Source organism: Schistocerca gregaria, chromosome 2 (genome assembly GCF_023897955.1).
Source record: "Schistocerca gregaria isolate iqSchGreg1 chromosome 2, iqSchGreg1.2, whole genome shotgun sequence".
Lineage (NCBI taxonomy): Eukaryota > Metazoa > Arthropoda > Insecta > Orthoptera > Acrididae > Schistocerca > Schistocerca gregaria.
Window position 1 is genome coordinate 944,519,050 of NC_064921.1, and position 27,476 is coordinate 944,546,525.

Sequence of the window (27,476 nt, forward strand, 5' to 3'; positions counted from 1 at the left end):
CATTTTAATGAATGGTTGAAATACACCTTTTTAGCAATGCTGTTATGACAGATCCAAGTGTACGTCCATATGCTACCACTTCTCGAAACAAAAGGTTGAAGATACAGGAATTAATAAATTGAAGAGCATATTCATTACTTTGTTTCATACAGATATTTAATGAGTTTAATGCTGAAGATTAGATGGGTAGATCACACAACTAATGAGGAGGTACTGAATAGAATTGGGGAGAAGAGAAGTTTGTGGCACAACTTGACCAGAAGAAGGGATCGGTTGGTAGGACATGTTCTGAGGCATCAAGGGATCACCAATTTAGTATTGGAGGGCAGCGTGGAGGGTAAAAATCGTAGAGGGAGACCAAGAGATGAATACACTAAGCAGATTCAGAAGGATGTAGGTTGCAGTAGGTACTGGGAGATGAAGAAGCTTGCCCAGGATAGAGTAGCATGGAGAGCTGCATCAAACCAGTCTCAGGACTGAAGACAACAACAACAACAACAACAACGTTTTGATGCATCATTAATTTACTTTTGGCAGTGTAACTCATTCAGTTTACACACAGCTTACATACAAGAAGAGAAAAGCACGAGAATGTAATACAAATCAATACATTAGGAAGTAGCGGTCTACTTACATAGAGCTTCACTCACCTAGTTAAGCCTTAAACAATTGAGGTATATTAGGTACCGCTGAGGTTGCCCAGTATTGACTATTTTGCTTCAATAGCCAACTGCCACATTGGCACATACCTATCTTTAAGTCAAGTGCAGATGTCTTCAACAGAGGTTTGTGCCAGTCTCCTATCCAGGTGGTGAAGCTCTGTGACACAATGCTCCACCACCACACTGTGGTCACTGATGCTTGCACAAAGCTTACAGTTACAGAGAATTTACAGCACTCACCAGTGTCCAGCCCAAGAAACTCACATTCACCATAGATAAACACAGCAAACACAGACGGAGCTCCCCGAGGTGTTTGCCATTTGGCATGACCCATGAGTCATGTGTGGCCTACTGAATGTCATGGACATGGCAAGCATAACCATATGCCCTCCCCCTTCCTCCATGCCACCTCCCAAGTTTCTTTCTCAACTCACTGGTGATTGATTCTTCTACCTGTTTCAGTGAAATTGTGAAAGAAGGCACAAGAAACAGCATTTGAAATTCCTTACATTTTATTTTCACGCAGTGAAATGTGATGCCCAATTTGACATTTGGGTTTTTTCCCAACTCAATAGACAACAAATGACCTATTGCAAACAAAGTGCACATGAGAGCAGTTACAAACAAAGTACACATGAGAGCAGTTACATATGCTTCAGGAAATGAGTGCAATGTTCCTGCTTTTGTCATTCTGAGCTGAATCTATCACCTTCAATTTTCTTCTCTATCAGTGAAGGTAAAGTGTTTAAGAGCCTCAGATAGTGTTATGGTGTCTTATGATAAAATAAGTTTTATGGTGAGAGAAGTGGTGGTCAAATTGTAACGGAGTGAAGTGACAACATAAGTATGATGACATATGAAAATAATTGAGACACGAAGGCAACGACGTAAAGGGAGAGTAGAAAAATGGTGCATTATCCTGCTAAAAGCTGACAGTAAGGATTGACTTCAGCAATATGAGGAGTTATTCCATGGTATGTGGAAGTATACAAAGCATTAATGTATCAATTAAAATAATGGCAGATAGGAAGGAATATCCTGTTGGAATAGGTAAAAATAAATTGGAGGCTGAGTGAAATGTAGGGATATGGAAGTAACCAGATTTGACAAGTGCAGTTAATAAAGCATATTTTGATGATGAACACTATAGTGTAGTGGTCAGGAAGAGGCATTTTGTACTGATGAAAAGGGACATACAGTAGCCACACAGGTAAAGGAAGTTTAACAAATATGAAGAAAAATATACCTGGATAAAGCTGAAGAACATTTAATATGAAAGGAATATTAAAGAAATTGACACTGCATGAAAGTAGTAACTATTTATAGTAACTATTTATTATAAAATGTTTGTAAATAATTGCTTAGTGTGAAATGTTTTTCACAATTAAATGTTCTCATGTTGAGATAAAGTAAAGATCAAGTTGAAGTTTTGCTTTCAACAGCAACTAGCTGTTTTTAAAACTCATTAAGTTTTCTAAGGGAAATAAATTCTTGAAAAAAAATTTCCAGTGGATTTGACCTCGCTGATTAAAGTAAAATAAAGAAGCAACACTCAGTTAATTTAATATCATTTTAAGTCAAGTTACACAAAATATACAATCTGTAAATAATTTCTTGTACTAATTAAAAAAAAGACATTCATGAAATATGAATTTAAAAATGCTGAAAAAGTTATTAAAATGTTGAAAATTTGTTTTGGGAACTTGCATCAATTTTGTCAAGTAAGAAATGCCAGTTCATAAATAAATTAAAAGATTAGGATAGGTTAGTAGTAGACTGTCAAGTCCAGAGTAAGAAATTTGTAATTTTAGTTTATAAGAGTGAGAAATTTTTGAAAGATTTAAAATTTGAAGCTAGGATCAATAAGTTGTATAATTCAAAAATTTTTGGAAAATAGTTTATAATCATAGGGGGTGAGGCGTGCTGCCTTATATCGCTCCTGTGTAGAGCCTGGGTATTAGGAAAATGACTAATGCGTGCACAGTGACAGATGGTCTGAAGCGAGTTCAGTCGAGTACATGGTTCTAATTTTCATCTGCTAGAGGACAGTAGCTGACAGTTCATTAGACACCGATAAACTTAATAGCATGCCGAGCATTTTCATTTAAGAACAATCTGTGCTTAGTAGCTGTTCAGATTTCAGAAAATATGTTGCCATAAACTTGCTAATGTGAATTAAAAAGTTTGTGCATGGCTGTGTTAAGGTTAGCTCAGATTAGCACAGGCCTGGCAGTGAACACGTACATTATCAAGGTTCAGAACATACAGGAGTTTTGTCAGTATTTCAACCTTTCATTCAAACTTGCTAATGTGAATGAAAGGGTTTGTGCATGGCTGTGTTAAGGTTAGCCCAGGCTTGACACTGAACGTGTACATTATCAAGGTTCAGAACATACAGAAGTTCTGCCAGTATTTCAACATTTCATTCAAAACTAAGACTTGTTCCTAATTCTTGGGATAGTTACATTGTATGCAGCCTGGTGTGATTGCAGTACAGTAGGTTTCTGCTCGGCTCTCCTACCAGCAATCTGCTGCAACAAGTTCACAGGTAGGTTCGGGTAATGGACAAAAGTAGCTGAGTTACTGTGCTGTGATTCCACTGAATTCACTCCAGTGCTCTCATAACAACATATAACTTCACATCATATACTGTAAGGTGTTCCAGAAGGCATGCTAGGAAAATATTATCAAGGAAAACAGCTGAACAATTGAGTTCTTCCACTTGCTGTGAACCATCTGTATATACACTGAGAATGCCATGGTAAGTACTTTTAAAATTGAATAAAATGAAATTGTGATCAGGAGTACTAGTTTTCTTGTATAGCACAAAGCTTAAAATCACTTTGGACCTCAAAAGATGCAAAAGCAGCAGTTTATTCCAACACCAGCTGCATATCAGAAGTCTGCTATATTCACACCCATGAGGCAGTCAGTAGCATGTATCCCAAACAGCTTGGTCACATGGGGCCAATTCCTGAACAGCTGCCCAGAGTTGGGGTGGGCTGTCATCCTAAATACCAAAGACTGAGGCAATGAAAAGATTTTCAGGGTCTGTCAAGCCAGAAAGAGACGCCACCAATTGCGGAATAGTGGTTCACCAGCCTCTTTACACAGACATGGAACCGGGCTGGTCTGGTATGCTCCAGCTGATATCCAAATGCCCTCGTGCTGGGCAGCATCTAACATCTTGAAAAAGGAAACATAGGACAATTCATAAAACATGTTGCCTTAAGGTAACAGCAATCTGATAAACAAGCTGCAGAAGGCAGGCTCTGTCAGCTCCCCACAACTTTCTGCTGAGGCATTTCAAAATATTTAATGATTTGATCCTCTTTGTTCACATGACTTCTTGTGAAGGAGCCAAGTTGATTTCATATCAAATAGTATATAGTCACATTGTTCTTAAAATATAATGTATGTTCCCCTATCGTGAGCTCTGGTTGCTTAAAACTTTGATGGGAACTTCTGGTGAGAATCCTAAACCAGTTTTATTGGCCCAAGGTCCCAGCCTCCTGTTTGTCAGCTGTAGTTGCCTTGAGGTCATTGTAAGATCAAACGAAGAGTAGGAGGTTGCAAAATTATCCACAAACGAACAGCATTTAACAGGGCTCTGACAGCAGAGGAGATGCCATTAATACTGACTGCAAACAATGACACCGAGTACGCTGCCTTGGGGGACCCTATTCTCCTGAACACACCAATCGGACAATGCATCACTAACACAAGCAACATTTCTCGAAGAAGGATTGGATAAAATGTGGCTGCCCCCACATAGTCCTCATTACAAAACTGGCAAAGAGTGTTGAACCTCTGAGTGGCGTCATATGCTTTTTCAAGATCAAAAAACACACACCAATCAAATGGCTTCAGCATAACAATAGATGTATCACCATTTCCAGTAGAATTAAGTTATCAAGAGTGGAACAATGGTACCTGAAACTGCACTGGGAATGACACAGGTGACCATGGGATTCAAGGAGCTAGGTGAAGCAGCAGTTATCCACAAGCTCGAGAGCTTTAGCCACACAACTGGAAAGGGCTACCCTCCAGTAGCTGTTAGGGTCAGTATGATCCTTGCCTGGTTTCTGTAACGGAATTGACATTGCCTCATTCCAAGAGGCAAGATACTGTCCACCAAACCACATATGATTCAAACAAGACTGGTCACAGTGATCCAGGTCACAGATGATGGAGCATGGCACAATGAATCCAATCTGGACTCAGAGCAGTGTCTCTGGCTGTGGTCAGAGCTGATTTGCATTCTCACATGGACAATGGAAGATTGTAGACCACCTCATCACATGGAAAGAAATGGAGCTTCCCCATCTCCACAATCCTATGGAAAATCTGGAACTCAGGTGTTTGTCCAGATGATGCAGTGATGGTAAAACTTGTTGGGGTAAAACCTGAGCTATGTTCCTCTTATGTTCTTTTATCACTGACCTCCCAAGTGCCCTCATAGATTTTCTGTAGCTGGACACTGAATTTTTGCAAAGTTGCATGCCTAGCTTTAATTGCTGAGCAATGTTCTTCATTCCACAAAAAAAACAGGCCATTGTCTGAGGTGGCTTCTAGAATTGAGAATGAAACTGCAAACAGTTAGTGGATCACACTGGTGATATGGTCCACTATCCCCATTCATATTCTTGATGTGCAAAGACGTCCTGCTCACTGTATCATTTTCTCTTTGAAGCAACCCACACTGCAGCCTGCTATCGTCTACCAATCGAGTCAGCTGGCAGATCCACACTGGAAATTGGCCACAGAAATGCAAATCTGTGGCCACTTACCATTAAAATGAGTCTACAATACTTGGGCTCAAAAACACAGGTCCATGGCTGAAGAGGACCCTGTAGTTGTGGAAAACTGTGCCATTTGACCAGAGTTCAAAAGGTAGATACTCACTAAATGGATGAGGCATTCAATAATTCAACCACTGGAGCATGTAGTAATCGAGCCCCGTAGCACATGGTGTGCACTGAAGTCACCCATGAGGAGAAAAGGGTGGGGGAGTGCATGAAAAATCCATGTCATTTCATCTGCCTCCAATGGATGGTGAAGCGGAAGATATAAAGAACACACTGTGATCTTAGCTGGTGAAGTAACTTCCACTGCAACTGCTTGTATGGCAGTGGTAAGAGGGACATGAGAGGAGTGGCATCCATTGTCAACAAAAACAGCCTCTAGTAAGGTCATCCTGTAGGGATGGTAGCCCCTTAATGCAGGTGTGTTGCGACTTCAAAATGAGTTTTTTATAAGCAGTAGCGGGAAAATCTCTCCTGAACCAGGACCTGCAATTGTTCCAGGTATGATTGGTGTCTGTTAAAGTTCCAACGCAATACAGAAATCCCTTTGGGAACCAGTGATTAGCGATGGTTTTCATCCTTCCCTCTCAGCAGCCGTGATATACCCAAGAGATCAAGGAGAACCTTAGAAAGTGCCTGGCTCTCCAGTTCCTCCACGTGGATATCAATACCTCAACAGTAAAATCACAATCGGAAAAGAAGAGTGCTCACTGATCTGATAATTTAGCTGCCACTTTCTTTGATCAGTTGCAAAGTGATTTAGAAAAGATTGCCGTATGGTGTGACAGGTGGCAGTTGACGCTAAATAACTAAAAGTGTGAGGTGATCCACATGCGTTCCAAAAGAAATCCATTGGAATTCAATTACTCGATAAATAGTACAATTCTCAAGACTTTCAATTCAACTAAGTACCTGGGTGTTAAAATTACGAACAACTTCAGTTGGAAAGACCACACAGATAATATTGTGGGGAAGGCGAGACAAAAGTTGCGTTTCATTGGCAGGACACTTAGAAGATGCAACAAGTCCATTAAAGAGACAGCTTACATTACACTCGTTCATCCTCTGTTAGAATATTGCTGCACGGTGTGGGATCCTTACCAGGTGGGATTGACAGAGGACATCGAAAGGGTGCAAAAAAGGGCAGCTTGTTTGGTATTATCACGTAATAGGGGAGAGAGTGTGGCAGATATGATACGCAACGAAATTTCAGTCACCAACTTTCTCTTCCGAATGTAAAAATATTCTGTTGAGCCCAACCTACATAGGTAGGAATGATCATCAAAATAAAATAAGAGAAATCAGAGCTCGAACAGAAAGGTTTAGGTGTTCATTTTTCCCGTGCGCTGTTCGGGAGTGGAATGGTAGAGAGATAGTATGATTGTGATTCGATGAACCCTCTTCCAAGCACTTAAATGCGAATTGCAGAGTTGTCACATAGATATAGATGATTCTGAATCACTTTTTGTGGGATTTTTCCCTTTCTTATGAAGGATTTGTTTGCATGGGTAGAGGGGATGGCTTAGGGGGCTTCTGTGTGCAGAGGTTCCAAGTCCATCAATGATGACTTCTGAATGGTTTTGGGGTCAAGGGAGCTTTTCCTCCCATGTACATTTACAATTGCATGCACTTGTACTGGAATCTGCGGCCTAAGTTTGCATGGAGGCGTCACTCTTGACTTCTTAAGGGCTGATGCTTAAGAAGTAGCCAACAATGGAGGATGCATAGCGTTCAATATTTTTTTTTTTTTTTTTTAATTTTTGCTTCATCACAGGATATGCATCTCTTAACTTTCAACTCCTGACTTTTCCTTTCCTCATTATAAACTCTGCAATTCCTGGTCCATACTGCGTGATCCCTGTTACAACCAGATTAAACTACAATCATCTGGCCATAATTGTCGGTTCTTTAAGTGCTCCGTAAGATGGCTCATTTTAATTACAATAGATCAGATATTAGTTCAGTTTATTACATGAATCATAAAAAGATTTTCTTTATCTGATACAATCTTTCACCACAAAAGAGCATGACGATTTACAACTGCCACTGACTATTAACACATCATTTGAGGCACTAATTAACAAACTGTTCTCTTGAAGTGCAACATTCAACATTTACAAAAGTACCTTTCAATCTGAGACTTTAATAACTCTTTAGCCCTACTCGATGATGCTGACTGCTTCAGCAGCGGGGTCATGAAATGGGGCAGAGCACTACCATGTTCGACTCTATATTGACCTCTGTGTTTGTTTGTTTTGTTGGTTGGTTTAAAAGGGGGTAGAAGGGACCAAACTACGAGGTCATCGGTCGCTTGTTCCTAATAAAACAAAGCCACAAGTGTGGGAATAAAATGGATGAGACATATAACACAAAACGAAAAGAAAAGAGAAAACCACACGAACGAAGGAAAGGCAACGAACACTAAAAGGAACAAAAGAGAACAAGAAAACAACAGGGAGACACTAGAAACATAAAAGAATAAAACAAGGAAGCAGATTACAGTGGCTGGAGTTGCACCGACACTGACGAGGGTCTTCACAGTGCAAGAGGTAACTGTGGGTCGCCCCAGCGTGGCCAATGTTGAGCCGGCAGAGGGCAACTGATTTCCTGCGAGAGGCCCACATGGAAGACTTCCACACATTCATAGTCTTCTCAATGACACACAGTTTGTTGTGTGTACTGTTATGTCATTCCATCTCCCATAGCCAAAAAATCCAGCGGCATAAGTCTGAACACCATCGGAAAAGGAAGGCTGTTCAATACGACGGCCTCTGAGGACAAAGGCAAAGCCAACATTACCTTCAGCCATCGAGCTGACGGAGTAAACCACTTTAGAGCCCTGGAATACTTCAGGAATCTAGAGGAAGCGATAGGGGGGAGCTGCAGGGTTAACGGAGTCCTTAGGGCCAGGTGAAAGGTAAAGGTGAAGCTTCAGCCTACAGCTACACCTGGAGGTGTACGTGAATGGACCTCGAGGAGAGGTGGTGAAGGGAAGGACTCCAGTTCAGAAAGAAGTGATCGCACGCGAACCGCAATCATTGGACCTAACTTGGGTCGCCTATGCGGGAGGTGATTTATGGTTCGGTGGCGCCCTCAGCATTGTGTTTGCTCGACCCATTGCACCATTGCAGAGTTCGACTAGTGACAGGAGTTTTTAGAATGAGTCCGGTGACAAGCGTACTGGTGGAGGCTGGAATCCCTCCATTGAGGATCAGACGTGCATAACTGCTCACCAGTTACAGTGCACACATTCATAGCTCTCCTGAACATCCTAATTACCGTCTTCTTTTCCCAACCATGGCCGTTCACCTCCCACATAGGCGGCCCAAGTGGCAAGGATATGATGTCACCAGGTCATGTCGTATGCTTTACGTAAGTCAAAAAGAACAGCAACTAGGTGTTGGCATCTGGAAAAGGCTGTTCGGATGGCAGACTTGAGGGACACAAGATTATCAGTGGTAGAGCGACCCTGGCGGAAGCCAACCTGACATGAAGCCAGAAGGCCATATGACTCCAAGACCCGACCCAACCGCCAACACACCGTATGTTCCAGCAGCTTACAAAGAATGGTGGTGTGGCTGATGGACCAATAGCTATCCACATCAAGTGGGTTTTTACTGGGTTTGAGCACCAGAATGATGGTGCTCTTCCACCACTGGGATAGAAAGATACCATCGCACGAAATGAGGTTGAAGATGATGAGGATATGTCGCTTGCAGTCAGATGAGAGATGTTTAATCATCTGGCTGTGGATCTGATCAGGCCCAGGAGCTGTGTCGGGGCAATGTTCAAGGGCACAGAGGAGCTCCCAATTTGTAAATGGGGTGTTATAGGATTCAATGTGGTGTGTAGTGAATGAGAGGACTTTCCCTTATGGCCATCGTTTGAGAGTGCGAAAGGCTGGGGGTTAATTCTCTGATGCAGAGGCTCAAGCAAAGTGCTCAGCAATCGCATTTGCATCAGTAGATAGCATGCCATTTATGGTAACACTGGGAACATCTGTTGGGGTCTGGTACTTGAGAAGACGTTTGATCTCTGCCCAGACTTGGGAAGGTGATGTATGGCACCCAGTGGTCGAGACGTACCTCTCCCAACACTCCTGCTTCCATCATTTAATAAGTTGGTGAATGCAGGCACGTAGACATTTAAAGGCTATGAGGTGCTCCAGGGAAGGGTGCTGGTCATGCCGCTGTAGAGCTTGCTGACGCTCCTTAATTGCTTCAGTAACTTCCGGCGACCACCAAGGGACTGCCTTACGCCAGGGGCACCCTAAAGAGCGGAGGATCGCGTTTTCTGTCGCTGAAACAATTGTTGTAACCACCTGCTCAACCATCACATCGATGTTATCATGTGGGGGAAATTCAGCGGTGACAGCAGAAGTGAAAGTTTCTCAGTCCGCCTTGTTTAAAGACCATCTGGGCAGGCGCCCATGGGCCTGACGCTGGGGCGGTGGCAGGAAGGTGGGGAAGTGGTCACTACCACACAGGTCGTCATGTGCTCTCCAGTGGATAGATAGGAGAAGTCCTGGGCTGCAAATTGATAAATCAATGGCCGAGTCACTACCATGAGCCACACTGAAATGTGTGGTGGCCCCAGTATTTAAGAGGCAGAGGTCGAACTGAGACAGTAAAGTTTCAACATCTCTGCCTTGGCCTGTAAGCACGGTGCCACCCAACAAGGGGTTATGGGCATTAAAATGTCCCGAAAGTAGGATAGGTTTATGGAGCTGATCAATCAGTACAGCTAATACATTCAGGGGTACTGCAACATCTGGAGGAAGATATACATTGCAGACTGTTATTTCCTTCCGTCCTTATTCTGACAGCAACAGCTTCAAGAGGGATTTGAAGGGGCACAGTGTCACTACAGACAGAGTTTAGGACATAAACGCAAACTCCTCCTGACACTTTATTATAGTCACTGCGGTTCCTGTAACATCCCTTATAGCTGCAGAGGGCAGGGGTCCACATTGCCGAAAACCAAGTTTCCTGGAGAGCAATGCAAATAGCAGGTGTAAAGCTTAACAGTTGCCATAGCTCAACCAGGCGGTGGAAAAAACCGCTGCAATTACTCTGGAGGACGATGTCATTGTGAGACTGGGAGCAAGAGAGAGGGATATGGCCCCCCTACCATCAACGGGGCAGGTGTAGCATTTCAGCTCAGAGAGGTGACTTAGGCGGGCACAGCTTATGGTGCCAGCACTGTTGTAGCAGCAGTGTAAGACGATGTCATACGTACAGGATGCAGGTGTTCAAATTTTCTCTTAGCCGCAGTGTAGGTCAGTCAGTCTAGGCTCTTGTACTCCACGATTTTCCTTTCTTTCTGGAAAATCCTGCAGTCTGATGAGCAAGGTGAATGGTGATCTTCGCAATTGACACAGATGGGAGGCAGGGCACATGGAGTATGGGGATGTGACGGGCGTTTGCATCTCTACTTGTGACACTGGAAGTAAGTTGGGAAGACATATGGCCAAATTTCCAGCACTTATAGCACCACATTGGGGAAGGGATATAGGGCTGTACATCACAGTGGTAGACCATCACCCTGACTTTCTCGGGCAATGTATCACCCTCGAAGTCCAAGATGAAGGCACCGGTGGCAACCTGATAATCCCTCGGACCCTGGGGGACATGCCGAAGGAAATGTACACCTCGCCACTCTAAATTGGTGCACAGCTCATTGTCAGACTGCAAAGGAAGATACCTGTGAGATACGATACCTTGGACTGTATTTAAGCTCTTATGGGATGTGATGGTTACAGAAACATCCACCAGCTTGTCACACATGAGTAACGTCCGTGACTGGGCAAAGGTCAGCTGGGCGAGATTATCATGTGGCAACACTAGCAAAGAGGATCTCCGAATTGGCAAAGAAGATGACTATTTGCCTTTGTTTGTCTTCTTCGAGCCTTTCCATTTGGCGGAGGAAGACTCAGATGTGTGTTGGCTGGAAAAGCATAGGAAGTCTTGGCGGGGAGTATTCCTTCTGTCCCACTGGTTGTGCAGCAGGTGACTTCACCCTGTGAGGCAAATGTTTGGTGTCTTTTTGCACAGGTGGACAAGGAGATAGTGATGCTATCATGACACTGGGCGATTTCACAATCTCAGTACTGAATTTGACATCACATGTCTGCGTGGCCATCTCCTTCTTGGGGCAAGATGTAGCAATAACGGTTTTGTAAATGCCAGATGGTAGAACCCAAGGTTTGCAACTAGCCAAAAACTTGTGAGCGACTGTGTAAGGCACTTTTTGCTTCATCTGGATCTCCTGGACAGCCCGCTCATTGAGATACATAGGACAATCTTGGTAGGAGGCGGCATGGTCGCCATTACAGTTGATTCAGTGGGGAGGAGGTGGACAATCACCCTTGTACGCATCCCTACCACAGGTTATACATTTTACCAGATCACAAGACATTTAAGTGTGGTTGGAATGATGACACAGGTAGCAGTGCATAAGGTTCAAAAAGTATGGTCGGACTGTGATAACTTCAAAGTCTGCTTTGATCTTGGATGGTGGCACCACTCTATCACAGGTGAGAAAAAGAATGTGTGTGAGCACTGATGATGCATCTACCTTCTTCATCACCCAATGGACGGCAATGACACCCTGATCAGAGAGGTACGTTTGGATTTCTGCCTTGGTCAGACCATCAAGCAGCCTAGTGGAAATAACACCACAGGAAGAATTCAGAGTTCTATGGGCCTCAACATGAACAGGATAGCTGTGGAAAAGCAAAGCAGCAAACACTTGTTCTGTTCCAGAATCAGAAGTAGTCTCCAAAAGGAAAGTGCATTGCATAAACGAGAGCAGGACTTCACAGGGCCAGCAACTGCACCAACATCTTTCTGAATTAGAAATGGATTTACCGTTGCAAAGGACTGACGGTCTTCAGGACGTGAAACCACAAGGAACCATGGTTCAGCTGGGAGGGTCTTCGAATTGGGAGCTTCATTCCGTTTACATTTGGTAGAAGTGGACTGCAAAGATGATGATTGACTCATTGTGAGAAAATCCCCTGCGATTGCCATTGTCTCCTAGGGCGCAGTCCTTCCAACTGGGGGCCGCCTCAGAGAGGTGATTGTTCACACCTCAGGTCATACCTTCCAGCCTTCAGGAGTGCACAGGGAGGAAAAATAAAAAGAGGAGCCTCAAATGCTTAAGTGGAGGTAGGATAGGAGTAGATGAACCAAGAAAGGAAAAAAAAGGAACAAAAAGCAGTGGTGAGACTGTTCTTATGTCAGCTACAGAAAATGTGTAACATTCCCTAAAACACCCCCGACATGTTCTCCAAGGGAGGGGAAAAAGAACAGCAAAAGAATAGACACATAGCACAGAAGGGAAAACATGCTGCAAAGGCTGGGGCCCATTGGTAGCCAAGCAAGAACCTGCTGAAGACAGATGAGCTCCCTAGGAGGGGACCTCTGTTTGAGGATGCTGCTGCGCAGAGAGAGAGGGTGTATATTCTTCAGCCTCTCCTATTCGTCATTGCAGATTGCAGCCAGATCTCGCTAATATCTATGGTATCAAAGAGCACTGTCAACTTTGATATCCACCACAATCTCTGGATGATACCACAATCCTCACAGCAGTTTATACGTTTTGGAGGGAATGTACAAGAGGCATTTGATTTGCACACTTGGCCTCCACCATTCTGACACATAGTCCTCCCATTACATACAACAGTGGTACGAGTGAATCTTTCGCATTTAGAGCATCACATTAGATTGGGAACAAAAGTTCAAACCTAAAGGCAGATATAGCCTGCAAGAATAGGTAATAATGGAGTGTTTAACATCTGAATAAATGTTGGAGTTTTTTCCAATGTCCCATTGACTCTCCTTGTACAGTTCCGCACTTCCATGACACCCATGTTTTTCCACTCCTCGCATAATTCCTCAGGGTCCAGCTCCCATTACATTCTGTAAGAAGTTAAGGGTGTTATGCAATTGAGCCACGATATAGTGGTCACCTAAACCCCTGCATCCCAGAAATTTACTTGCCATGACTTGGCAGTTGCAACTAGAAGTGTTTCAGCACGAACTCGTTTAACGCCTTTTAATGACCCACAAATACCCTCCAACTTCTTGTGAATGCAGAAAGGGATGATCTCAAAAGTTCCCTCTGCTCTCTTGATTACAACAAAAGGGTTACGGCAGACCAGTGCCCTGTTACTATAATTCTGAGATTACTTCTTGGGTGGCCTGAACACCTCTCTTTGTTGGGTGGCTGCATGTACTACCTCACGATATACCTGTCCCATGAGGAGGAGGTTTGAATTAAGGTCACAGAGCCCTCCCATGTGCCTGAGCAAGCTTTAAACAACTGAAAGGTGATAAGATGGCTCAGATGTTTCCCACCACAGCACCTACCCCCTTCTCTAAAACACACAATGTTCCACCACTGTACCTAACAATTGTCCCTGAAATAGGCCCAGAGTTTACAGCATAAGAAGTCTGGTGGCACTGGCCAGCCTGCAGCTCAGGAAATCTAAGTCACCACACCTGTGGCCAATCACTGATGGCAGAGATCCTTGGGAAAATGCAAGCTCCTTCCCCAAGTTGTGGGACGTTCTTTGTCGGGCACCTCGGCTGAAGCTTGTCTGACTTGGGTGGCCCAGCCAGTAGCTAGGTTACTGTCAGCATAGCCGTCAGCATCATGCATACAAAAGGGTGGTGTCCCCTGGGAGAGATCGTCAGGTTTGTCGTAAGCCAAGAAATGAATAAACATGGGACACGTGATATTTCACATATTAATAGAAAGAAGATGTACTCACAAGTTGATGAAAGACAAATACAGTACACAAACATAAAAGACACATACCAACAGCTTAAAGAATCAATACTATGTATTATATCAAACAGTACTTGACTGCACCAAGTATAAGTGCATACTGGTGGTAACAAAGTTGCAGGCGAGGAAGTAAATTCCTCATCTGCCAACAGATGGCATACCAAACACTAGAAAAGCACACTCTACTTTCAAAGAAGTACGAACTTAAGCATAAGTTGTGGTGTCACCGCCAGACACCACACTTGCTAGGTGGTAGCCTTTAAATTGGCTGCAGTCCGTTAGTATACGTCGGACCCGCGTGTCGCCACTAACAGTGATTGCAGACCGAGCGCCGCCACACAGCAGGTCTAGCCTAGAGAGACTCCCTAGCACTTGCCCCATTTGGACAGCCGACTTTGCTAGGGATGGTTCACTGTCTACATACGCTCTCATTTGCAGAGACGACAGTTTAGCATAGCCTTCAGCCACCTTCAGCCACGTCATTTGCTACGACGTAGCAAGGCGCCATATTCAGTTACTACGAATGTATTCTGAACAGATAATATTGTGACTCATGTACCGTCAAGAACGACATTCATCATTAATGGATTAAAGTTAAGTATCAAACTAATTTCATCTGCTTTCTGAATTCTCATTCCTTGTCATGTTCCAGACCTCACGTCAGTATAGTTCTTCCTTCCTCACTCCAACCTGCGTGAGCTAAAACGTGTGCATTTTGGCCTCCACTCTTAACACGGTGTTGGCTCTTCTGCTAACACAAAATAAGTGAAATATAAATATATTTTACATGTGTTTTTCATGCTTCAGTAAACAGTAAATGACACGTCTGTATCAATTAACTCATATACACATACAAAGACCTCATGAAATTATAGCAAACAAGGATGTGGAAATGACAAATGCTTCAATTGTGGGAATTCAACAAGTAAGCAACATGTCAGAGCTGGATGAAAATTTGTTGAGTATGGAGATTCTCTATGGGACATCTCCGGACATTTGAGCCAAAAAGTTCCACAAATGTCAAATTCTGTAAATCAGACCACAGCAACTGATACTAGTGACCAGTTTTGGGACAAAGAACTATAGTGTGAAGATGTAAACTTGCTGCACTCATGCAATCTGTAGGCTCCAAGTGCAGCCCCTGGAGGCTCCAGGTCTGAAGAAGACCTACATCTTCACCTTCCCCCCATCAGCAGCAGTGGTGGTGGCAGTGGCAACAACAGCGGGAGCAGCACTTGCGCCTACTCGACTACTGTAACCCCAGCACTGGGACTTTGTCCGAGGTCAGCTCCACATTCAACTCTCTCACATAAGTGAGCATAAACTCATTTTTACCTGTTCTTAGATCCCACTTTAAGTTACATATTCCTGATCAACCAGTCAAACTAACACTTAATAACCCTTCTTGCCCTAATTATAAGATCAAGAGTGAATGTGATTAAATTCTTTAAAAGTCTATTCATAAAAGAAATCTTAAAATATTAAGAACAGATTAGGAAATGAGACACTTAAAGTAGTACATGAGTTTTGCTGTTTGTGGAGCAAAATAAATGACGATGGCCAAACTAGAGAGCATACAAAATGTAGACTGGCAATGGCAAGCAAAGCATTTCTGAAAGAGGAATTCGTCAACATCAAATATAGATTTAAGTGTTAGGGAATCTTTCATGAAGGTATTCGTCTGAAGCGTACATATGTGAAATACAGACAACAAACAGGAGATAAAAGAGAATAGAAGCTTTTGAAATGTGATGCTACAGACAGAAGAATGCTGAAAATTAAAAGGGTCAATCGTGTAAATAACGAGGAAGTACTGAACAGAATTGGGGAGACAAGAAATGTGAGACAACTTGATCAAAAGAAAGAATCAGTTGATAGGACACATTCTGTAACTTCAGGGGATCACTAATTTAGTACTGGAGTAAAATGTTTGTGTGTGTGTGGGGGGGGGGGGGGGGGGGGGGCAGGGGGGAGGAGATTAAAAATTGTAGAGAGAGACCAAGAGATGAATACAGCAAGCAGGTTCAGAAAGATGTAGGTCACAGTAGTTTTTCAGAAATGAAGAGGCTCGCATAGGGTAGGGTAGCACAGAAAGCAGCATCAAACCAATCTTTGGATTGAAGACCACAGCAACAATAATACTAAGAACAGCTATGGATTTACTTCTATGATTTGAAAAAGCAATGTTCAGAGGAATTACATTAGCTTCATTTGATAATATCACAAATCTTTGCACAAACAGCTTGGTAAAAGAAACACTGGATGTTGTAAAAAATAATCATCTTGCTCAAAGAAAGATTAATTTGGACGACATTTTGGACTTGGAAATTTTAGAATTATCTTTATCTTTCACTATTTTCAGTTTAATACTAAGATCTACTTTTAGAATATGGGTTTGACTATGGATAACAGCTTGCAGACATCTTTGTGAGAGTAATATTTCAGAACGGATGCATGCCAATATCTTTGTGAATGACTTGGAAAAGGGATTTGTAACTTAAATCCAGATCTTTTCCAGAATATTATTTTTTTTTATCATAAATGTGTTGACGATAAAATTCTATAAAAAGCATAATTGATAATGACAATGATGTAGTTAAGAAATACAACAAAAATTAAATTCACGGTAGAGTCAGAAAAGGGTGGAAGTAGCAGGTTGTTGGACCTATCATTCAAGAAAAGTAATGGGACACTGGTCATTGACAATTCCCATAAACAAACTACTGTTGATATCATCATTAGTTCTGACTTGTTTCATTGGAATTCCCATAAGTGGGCTTCTTTTACGTCAATATTAACAATGTCCTCAAATTGCCTCTAGGGTAATAGGCAATCGAACGTGAGTTGTGCACTGTTTCACAGGTAGTGATAGTTAACTGTTTTAGAAGGTGTAGGACAATTACGACGTTAAAGAGAAAAAGAAAATGCATGAAAACCAAACACAACCAAAACTAAGTTTATCTCATATTATGAGCACATTGCGAGTTCTTAAAAAAGTTAATTTAAAAGTCAAATTCTGTACTGATAGTATTCTACACAATAGATTGCACGTTCTACAAAAATAACGATGTAAACAAATTCAGAGATCTGTAATATATAAACTAAGTGCAGGGACTGTGACAAGTTTTACATACGCCCGACTGGCAGGAATTTTGTAACAAGTTATAGGGAACATAAATATAAGAGTGCATTGTGAAACCATTTAAATTCCAAGAAGCATAACCTTGACTCCTTATGGAAGGCCTTAAAATCCTGTATAACGCACTTTCAATAATTTAGAGGAACTTGAGATACATACTCACACAAAAAAAAGATATGGTCAGAATAGGTCATAAATGAGCAAAAGGATTTTAGAAAGAATTGATTCTTTGACATTTTCTAAGACAAGCTATAATGCCATACTGCTCCATCAAACACCCAATCCCTCATTACTTTCTCATTAGTTCCACAGAAAATTGTGGTACGGTTGGCCTCCATTCATGCACCAATAAATTTGTCATTGAAGACATTACATTTTACCTATAGCCCTTTTATTGTTCTTCTAAATGCCACAGTTTCTCTCATCTTAATCTAAGTTTGTTTTCCGTATTATGCCATTTTAATATACTGTACTATTTTATTTTTTATCTTGGATGTTATATTTTAAGTCTTTCTTCTTACTTTTACATGACAACAAAGATATTTTTAAATAGTGGAATCTATTATTATAACCATCTTCATCTAAGTTGTAACTGCTCTACTACCACAACCACCTACCACTCTCCCCCCCCCCCCCCCTTTCCATCCACTTGGGGTCCACAGTAGGTCCATATATGTTTACATGGACTGATCCATATACATGTTTTCTTTATTGCTTACTAAAATAAAGGAACACAAATGAAAAATGTATTTTAATGTAATTTATTTTTTTCTTATGTTGAAACTTGTTACATTACTTTTAAAGTAGAGTCTGCTTTTCTTTTGTTGGAAGCTCAATTTGGTGTCGGGTGAACAATTTACTTCCTCATATGTCATTTTGTTGCTGCCAGTGTGTCCTCATATATGTTATGTCATGTGCTACTTGTCATAATATGCAGTACTAATTCTTTAAGCTATTGATATGTACTTTCATATTTGTATGCTGCATTTGTGAGCACATCTTCTTCCTAGTAATACGTGAAATAAAGTTTATCTCATGTTTATACCTTTTTTGTTTTACAGCAGATGTGATGATAGCAGTCTGCCAAAATGCGTGAACAGGAGGAGGAAAGTGCAATCTAGGCAGAAAATTCTGTGAATTTCTGAGGATCAAGGGATCAGCAGTTTAGTATTGGAGGGCAGTGTGGAGGGTAAAAAATTGTAGCGGGAGACCAAGAGATGAATACACTAAGCAGATTCAGAAGCATTTAGGCTGCAGTAGGTACTGGGAGATGAAGAAGCTTGCACAGGATAGGGTAGCATGGAGAGCTGCATCAAACCAGTCTCAGGGCTGAAGACCACAAGATCAACAACTTAGATTTGCTTTGCCAGTATAATGAAGTGAATGGTGAGGCACTCTCAGATTGGAAACATGGGGTCACCAGGCCTGAGCTGAATCATAGATATTCTAGCTCTTCAAGTATCTTGTGATTTAGCGAGACCCAGGAGGCACATTCCAATAGCCATGAAGAAATAGTAATCAAATTGGAAAGACCAAATCCTCTGAGATGTTCTGGTGTATTTTAATCTTTGTTAATTTAAATTAGGTTGGCCAGTTCTACAATTGTAGTGCACCTATATAGAACAAAAATTAACAGTAAAAAAGAAAAGAACTTACTTTTGCACCCATGAAAAGTTAAATACATTGTTCACAGCCATCCAAATGTGTTGAAGCTTGTATGGAGCCATTGTAAAAATTCTGCTCAGCAAGCATGACCGGCATCTGGAACACTGTTACATTTTTGTAGCTGATAAACAACGAAGTTAGAAAAAGACTATAATATAAGTAAAATTTTGAAATTACTGCCACCACATATTATGAAGTACTAAGAAAAGCTACACTTCAGGTCATAAGCTTACAAACAATGATAGATTATGCAACTGAGAAAAATGTTAGTAAGTCCCTTCATGAAGAGCCATGATGGGATGCAAAGAAATACAAGCTTACTATTTACTAATAACTTACACTGATTAATGAGTGTTTGTACAGTGAAATTTTGAGTTGATGGAGACAGAAGTGAGAGGATGAAAGCAGGTACCAGTTAACAGTTCATTCCCCTCAAGAAACACACAGTGGCCCACCAAGAAATTTAATCTGTCATTCCTTGCAGACGTAACAGCATAATCAGTGTCCCATGAGCTCACACAACTTTTGTAATTTGAGTGTAATGAAGAACTGTGTGTTACAATCTCTCCGGTCCTCATTGATCAAATGATAAGTTCCTCCTGTGTCCCTACACATGATTCCTCTACAATGACTTCCATGTCTTATATTGCATTCTCAACTTCTAACGGTGGACATAACATACCCAAAACTGTCCAATGAAAAACTTCATAAGCAGCTAAACATCAGTGCTTCTATCTTCATCAACAAAGACAAAACACTACATTGTGCAAACATTCATTAATCACTGACGCCGTACAGTTGTTGTATAACCAACTGACATAGGTCATTCTTCTTAAGATGTTTATTTATGTGTCTGGAAAAGATACACAGTGAATCCACTTTGCATTTTTTTATGCATTATGTATGATAGATGTATGTAATAGGTATCAAAATACTCACTGAAAACGTGTCCATTACCTACCACAGAGTTACTAATTTAGTTTTTACTGCAAAAAGAGCATCATGCTCAGCAAGCTGCGTTACACATAGTGTCAACCCATACTTCAAGCTAAACTGCATGTCAATATGTTACCACAAATTTTATTTCACATTCATTGGCTCTGTCAACTGACAACCGCATCATCACCTTCCACTCTTAGACCTAAGCTATAGATCATTTGTCACAAAAGACATATTTGCCATTATATAAGGAGACAAAGAGTTTTGTGTTGTCAATAGAGAGGTAGTAATAGCAGAATAGTTTGGTCAGAAGATCACGGTGACCTCAAAAATGGTCTAGTCATTGGATGTCACCTGAGTAATAAATCCATCAGAGACATTTCAACGCTTTTAAAGCTACACAAGTTAACTGTTGGTTATGCGAATATGAAGCGGAAAAGCAAAGCAGCAACAATTGTTAAACCAATATTGTGCAGAACTCACATAATGATGGACAGTGACCATCAAGCGTTGTGGAGGGTATGTATAAACAATCATATTAAATCAGTGGAAGGAATCATTCATGAGTTCCAAAGTGCTGCCAGCAGTCCAACTAGTGCAATGACTATGTGTAGGGAGTTAAAAAGACTGGAGTACAATGGGCAGCTCCTCAAAAGCCACACATGTATGTAGTCTATACTAAGCGATTGATGAGGTGGTGTCAATTGACAGCAGGTGACCGGAAATGAGTGATTTGGAGTGATAAATCATCTAATATCCTGTAGCAAATCAATAGAGGGGTTTGGGTTCGACAGTGACTGGAGAACTTTACCTCCCATCACGTGTAGTGTTAACAGTGAAGTACAAAGAATGTGGTTTTACTGTAAGGGGGTGGTTTTCATGTTTAGGGTGTGGTCCTCTTACTGTACTTACTATGCTCAATGCAGAAGGACATGATTACATTTTACAGCAATGTGTACTGCCTACAGCACAGGAACAGTTCAGAGACAATGATTATATCACCCTGACAATGCAGGCTGTCGTGAACCAGCATGTATCAGGCGATGGTTTGTGGACAATAATGTTCCTGAAATGGACTGGCCTGTCCAAATGTCTGTACGTAACCCAATGGAACATCCCTGAGATAAATTACACAGACATTCAGACTTCTCATTTAAAGCGTTCCCAGCAGAGTTCAGTCATAAAGGGGAACACACCCCTTATTAATGACCACTAACAGATGTCCAGATACTTTCTATCAGATAGTGTATGTGTTTCCAGAGTGTGGGACCAACAACAAAGTCACCTGTCCTTCGACCCAAGAGTGGCACATCCAGAAGTTGAGACGTCTACCAAGATCACTTTCTCATGTAGTCAGGAGATTAATAACAGTAAAAGCGAGAGGGCTATAAAAACCTAATGGTCACATTTTGTAGAGCCCATAATAAAAGCAATATGAAGGAAATAGGGAAGTCAGCAGGTGAGCATGCAACAGGAAACATCCCATCCACAGCTATCCCACTCCTGAACCATAACAGTCAAGAGTACCCACTACTCAACAGAGTGTGACACCTAGAATCGAAAATTAGGTACAGCACAAAGGAGGCAAACCAAATCTAAAAGTGATTGAAAGAGAGATGAAGGAGTAGCTCGGTCAAGGAGGTAGGGTCAGGGGAAGCCCCAGATCTAGCACACACCAGGAGGTGCCCCATCCCCAATTATCATGTCCCTTCTCCAGAGGTGGATTAAAACCTTAAAACTGATAATAAAAACCACTTTCAGAGAAAAAACTGAAAACCAGGTCAACTGTCCAATGAAAGTCTGCCTATATTACAGGCAATGAATGCAGAATTCCATACTTAGCATTGAGGGCCAAAAGGAGAGTGCATTCCACCAAGATACGTGCTACTATCTGTACAGCTTCACAACCTGTGTGGGGGTGGCTGTTATACAAAATAAAACTATGGGTTAACCTGGTGTGACCAATGTGAAGATGACAGAGGACTGATCTAAAAGCATATCCTGCCTGGTGCTCAGTTTTAGATTTGTCGGTGTAAAAGATGGTAGCACCCTGGAACTCTTGAAAAACAAAGTAACAGATGTCGAAAGGTCATGGGAGCAACTGCGACTTCAGGATCTTCGAAGGGCCTCGGTGTCATCCAAGGGGGAATACATGAGAAAACATGCGGAACACAGTCTAGGAAGGGGAGATGGGAGATCTTGACAGAGGGACGATAAGAGCATTCCAACTGGTAATTCCACCCATGGGCAGATATCAGGATGACGACTCCCTTGTGTGCAAAGAAGAGAATGGGATATATGGGATGATCATGGGATAGTCAAATGGCGATTGCTTAGGAGACCAAGAGCTTGTACCATCAGATCTGAAGAGGGAAGATCCCTGCTTCGGCAAGGAGACCGTCTACAGGACTAGTCCAAAGGGCACCAGCGCCCAGACACACACCGTGATGGAGGAGTGGGTCTAACAGTTTCAAAGCTGAAGGAGCTGCCGAGTCATAAATCTGGCAACTATACTACACTCAGAACGAGACCAGGGTCCATTGAGTAAGGATAACAGTAGCATGATCCACAACCCCAGATGTGTGGGCAAGGAAGCACAGAGAGCATTAAGCATGCAGCTAGTCTTCAAATGACAAGTATAAGGCAGCCAATTCAGCTTTTTATCAAAAAGGAGGCTCAAGAAATGGACTATACTACAATGTCCAGGTGTTGGGTAACTAAGTAGAATTCTGGTCAGAATGGACAATGGTATGATGACAGAAACGGATGACTCAGGTTTTTATAGGTGAGAATTGAAAACTACAGAGCAAACGCAGAGTGCCACTGGATGGAATCTCAGAGATGGCATTCATCAAAGACTAACGAGTGGGAGCTGTACCAAATGCAAAAATTACTAATGTACAACATAGGGTTCACCAGCAGCCCAACAGACGTCAAAAGCCATTCATGTCTACGAGCAAGAGAGTGATATTCAACACAGAGCCCTGCACAATGCAGTTTTCTTAGATCCAAGGAGAGATGAGCAAAGTGCTGACTCTAACCTGGAGCAACCAGTGGAATAAAAACTGATGAATAAAAATAGACACAGGGCATCAAAAGTTCCAGTCAAGGAAGGTAAGTAAAAGGTGATGACATCAATTGGTGCCAAAAGTGTTATGCAGGCCAAAAACAACTACAATAAGGTGTTGGAGTTTAGAAAAAGCTTGTCAGATTGCTACTTCCAACCTAAGCAGACGGTCAGTTGTTGATCGTCCCTCTTGGAAACCACATTGATAGGGGGGACAAAAGGCCACGAGATTCCAGAACACAGCATAATCTGCAGGCAACGATCCTTTCAAGCAACTTAAAAAGTACATTGGTCAGGTCATCTGAGTGCAAATTAAATCAGGGGCTGGAGCTGTGCTGTGGGATGAGACAAGAGCATCAAGTAGTTCCCAATCAGTAAAGGGTTCATTATAGGACTCAGCCTGGTGGGGAGTCAAACACAAAGGGGTGGCCAGATATGAAGAGAATGCCAATGCCATCACAAAGTGGGTCGCAAGGTGTTCTGCATGAACTGATGAATTGGTACAAAGAGCACCCTGTCAGACAAGACCTGGAATAGCTGTTGAATGTTGGCAGCCAATAAGACTACAGAGCTTGGCCCACACCTGAGATGAAGAGAGATACATCAACAGGGAGGAAACATGGCTCTCTCAGCATTACTTCTTTTTGATCAAACAGCGAGCCTTAGCATGAAGTCATCTGAAAGTGATAAGATTTGTCTGCAAAATCATTGCACGCCTCGTTGGCGATCTGGAACAGCTACTGCAATTTCTCTGGTCCACCATGGCACCAGCCAATGGTAGGGGTGGGGACTCCAGGAGAAAACAGAATGGCAGTTCCAATAGCATGGATGATCATGTCTAAGATATACTGCACAGCCTCATCAATAGTCTGACAGAGAGGCAGCAAATGTAACGGCAGAGACAGATAAAGGCCAGTTGGCTCCATGAAGGCCCAACATGGTAGTCAGTCAGTGGCAAGGAAATGACAGGACCACAGGAAAAGTGTTCACTGTTAAAAAGATCATAATGTAGTACCAATGTAGCAAAGTTACAGACTTACAGGAGGAGATTATTAGATCAACAGCTGAAAACATGCCATGGGCAGCAATGAAATGCATAGGAGAACCACCATTGAGGAGGCAAAGAATCATAGTTTGTGAGAAGCTGGTCAATTATAAGGCCCCTACCAGATGAATGGTACTCCCCCACAGGGGTGGTGTCGAAGTCCTCAAGCAGGAGAAAATGGGGGTCAGGGGTGGGGAAGGGTTAATGTGATCAATTCAGTGGCCTGCCTGGGGGTAGGTAAACATTGCAAAGGGTGATCACTGACGTCATGTACAACAACACGATATTGTCCCAATGAGGTACAAAGGGGAATCCATTCACTGACAACAATGTAGAGACTAAAGTACAGACCCCTCCAGATGCCATCTTGGGACCAGCACAGTTCCAAGAGAATGCACGACAGCGACAAAGCATTGGAGAATAATCATCAGTGAAGTGCATATCTTGGAGAGCAATATTAACCCCAGAAGAAGAAGAAGAAGAGTGGTGTAGTTCTGGAAGATGACAGTAGTACTCAAAACAATTCCAATGCATGACCACGTGACCATTGGCCATGTTAGGCATGAAGAGGCCAGGAGGTCTCATCATGCCAGAGGAACACTGCCTGTCTCCAGTAGGATGGAACCACATTCACAATTATCGTCTCAGAATCCAACTGCATGGGGGGTTCTGGCACCTCTAGGGGCACTGACAGAGCCTTATCCTGATTCTCATTATTATTGTTATTATTATTGTTGTTGTTGTTGTTGTTGTTGTGGTGGTGGTGGTGGTGGTGGTGGTGGTGGCAGCGGTAGTGGTGGGCAAGAGTAATTCAGTGGGCTATTCACATTGAGCTTGGAGACAGCCTGGGATCCACAGGCTGCGGCTCCTTCAGCCACTGTTTGGCAACAGGCCTCAGGTCTGGGTTTTGCCACGGAGAGGCATACCGAGAGGAATCCCCATTACCAACAGACATCTACGGCTTGTTATGGAAGTGGTTCCAAAGAAGGTATTGTGGGAACCGCGAAAGAGGAGAGTGATGGGAGATCTGGTTGGGGAAGATAGAGGTGATGGCAGTGATGTTAGCATAATTGATCGTCATATCCACAGCATGTAGGTGATCATATTTCTTCCATGGTTGGTTTAAAGGGGGGGGAGGGGGGAAGGGACCAAACTGGGAAGTCATCAGTCCCTTGTTTCCAGTAGAACAATTACCCAAGGGAAAGAAGAAAACAAAGAAGACATTGGCACAATAACAGGAGAAAGGAAGAACCACAAGAGTGGCAGAAGGACAACAAACACTACAACGGACAAAACAGACAAGAAAACCACAGAGACACACAAGAAACAGGGAGAGGAGATTAAAAACAAGAAAGCAGTTTACATGGCTGGCTGATCATGAGAATAAAAAAGGAAAAGCCAGCCACTCTGCAACACGTTTAAACCTCCGCCCTAAAAGCCTTAGGGGGAGGACACAGAGGGACAAGGACATACGCTACAACTCAGATCAAATGGTAAAACCTATCCTCACCAATAAAACGTAAAACTAAAGCTGCTATTGAGTCATTGTCACCCAACCCAAAGGTAGGGTGACGGGAAAGTTAAAAGTCCACTACAGAGCAACTAGAAGCAAGCAGTTGAGCAAGAGGTGGACAACTGTCATTTGGGAGCCACAGCAACACTGAGGTGGGTTCTTGCGATGGAGGAGGTAACCACATGTGGGCCACGTACGGCCAATGCAGAGCCAACAAAGGACAACTGATTCCCTGTGAGAAGCCCACAGGGAAGACTTCCACACATTCGCAGTCTCCTTAATGACACGCAGTTTGTTGTGCATACTGTTATGCCACTCCATCTCCCATAGCCGAAAAACCTTGCGGTACAAGACAGAGCACAGGTCAGTTTCAGAGATGCCCATCTTCAGGGGCATTTTCCGCATAACCTGTTTGGCCAGCCTGTCAGCAAGTTCGGGCTCTGTAGAGCTGCAGCAGCGTAGAGCGATCTGTACCCTAGTTGGTGTTGCTCAAGCAGCGAAGGGCATTGAGGTACTGCCAGCACTCCCGCTTAAGCTGACGAAGGAGAGGTAGCCAAGTCAACCCAACATCGAAAACTAGTCCTAAGAATCGATACGTCTCCACTACAGTGAGTGGATCATTAGTTGGTTGGTTTAAAAGGGGGGGGGGGGGGGGGACAAAATTGTGAGGTCATCAGTCCCTTGTTGCCGGCTAAGTAAGTACACAAGGGAAAGAAGAAAAGAAAGGAGATGTACAGCACAATAACAGGAGAGAGAAAAACCAGAAGAACGACAGAAGGACAACCAACACTACCATGTCTGACCAACCGCGAGAATAAAAAGGATAAGCCAGCCATTCTGCAAAATTATATAGAAAGATACAACCCAATGTCACGTATAAAACGTAAAACTAAATTAGCCGATGAGGTGTTGTCAGCTAAAATTAATGGCAACGAGTCGCAGGGCAGCCAAAGAAGGACAGATCATCAAGATATGGAAAAATGTCAACGGGGCACTGCACCAACGCTGAGATGGGTCACCACAGCGCAAGAGGTAGCCTTGTGTCATACAAGCGTGGCCAATGCAAAGATGGCAGAGAACCACAGAGTCCCTGCGAGAGGCCCACATGGAGGACTGCCACACAGTCATAGTCTCCTTAATGGCACACAGTTTGTTGTGCATGCTGAGGTTATGCCATTATGTCTCAAAATGCCGCAAAACCTTGCGGCGTAGTACTGATCTCAGGTCAGTTGTAGAGAAGCCGATTTCCACAAGCTATTTCCGCGTAGCCAGTTTGGCCACCCTGTCGGCTAGTTCGTTGCCTGGGATTCTGATGTGGCCTGGGGTCAAGACAAACACCACTGAACCAACAGACCGTTCTAGGGCATATATGGACTCATGGATGGTCACTACCAAAGGACGATGAGGGTAGCACTGGACGGTAGCTTGTAGGCTGCTCAAGGAGTCAGTACCCAGAAGAAACGACTCCCCAGGACATGAATGGACATGCTCAAGAGCACGAGATATAGCCACCAGCTTGGCAGTGGAAACACTGCAGCCATCGGGCAATTCTATTTTATTTTTTAGTTTTAGGGCGCACAACTACAGTGGTCATTAGCGCCCAGACTAAATTATGAATGCACTCCGAGGCACAATGTTAAAACAGCAACTAAAAAGGACAACACTATAAAAGGCACATTAACAGGCAAGGGATTTAAAGAAAACAGCATAATCAAATGCCCATAGACAGTTTTGTCAAGCAGATAAAACGAAGAACGCGAGCAGCTGCTCCTAGGTAATCCGCTAAAATTTCATCCTGAGCACATGGCAGGCCAAGATCAATGCGCAGTGTATTAAAATTCAGACAGG

General features: G+C 42.7%; 1 protein-coding gene across 3 annotated transcripts in view; it reads right to left on the reverse strand.

The window, feature by feature from the left end:
* The window catches only part of LOC126335397 (monocyte to macrophage differentiation factor 2), a 159,011-nt gene that overhangs the window by 121,299 nt on the left and 10,236 nt on the right, over window positions 1-27,476 (reverse strand). The window contains exon 2 of one of the 3 annotated variants that reach the window (XM_049998639.1): window positions 19,056-19,160. The exons of 1 other annotated variant lie outside the window; for it this stretch is intronic. In XM_049998639.1, coding sequence (XP_049854596.1) covers window positions 19,056-19,126 — 71 coding nt within the window. In that variant the 5' untranslated portion in view covers window positions 19,127-19,160. Of the gene's footprint in view, window positions 1-19,055; window positions 19,169-27,476 lie in introns of all 3 variants that reach the window. One more of the 3 variants, XM_049998638.1, reaches the window with a different exon arrangement.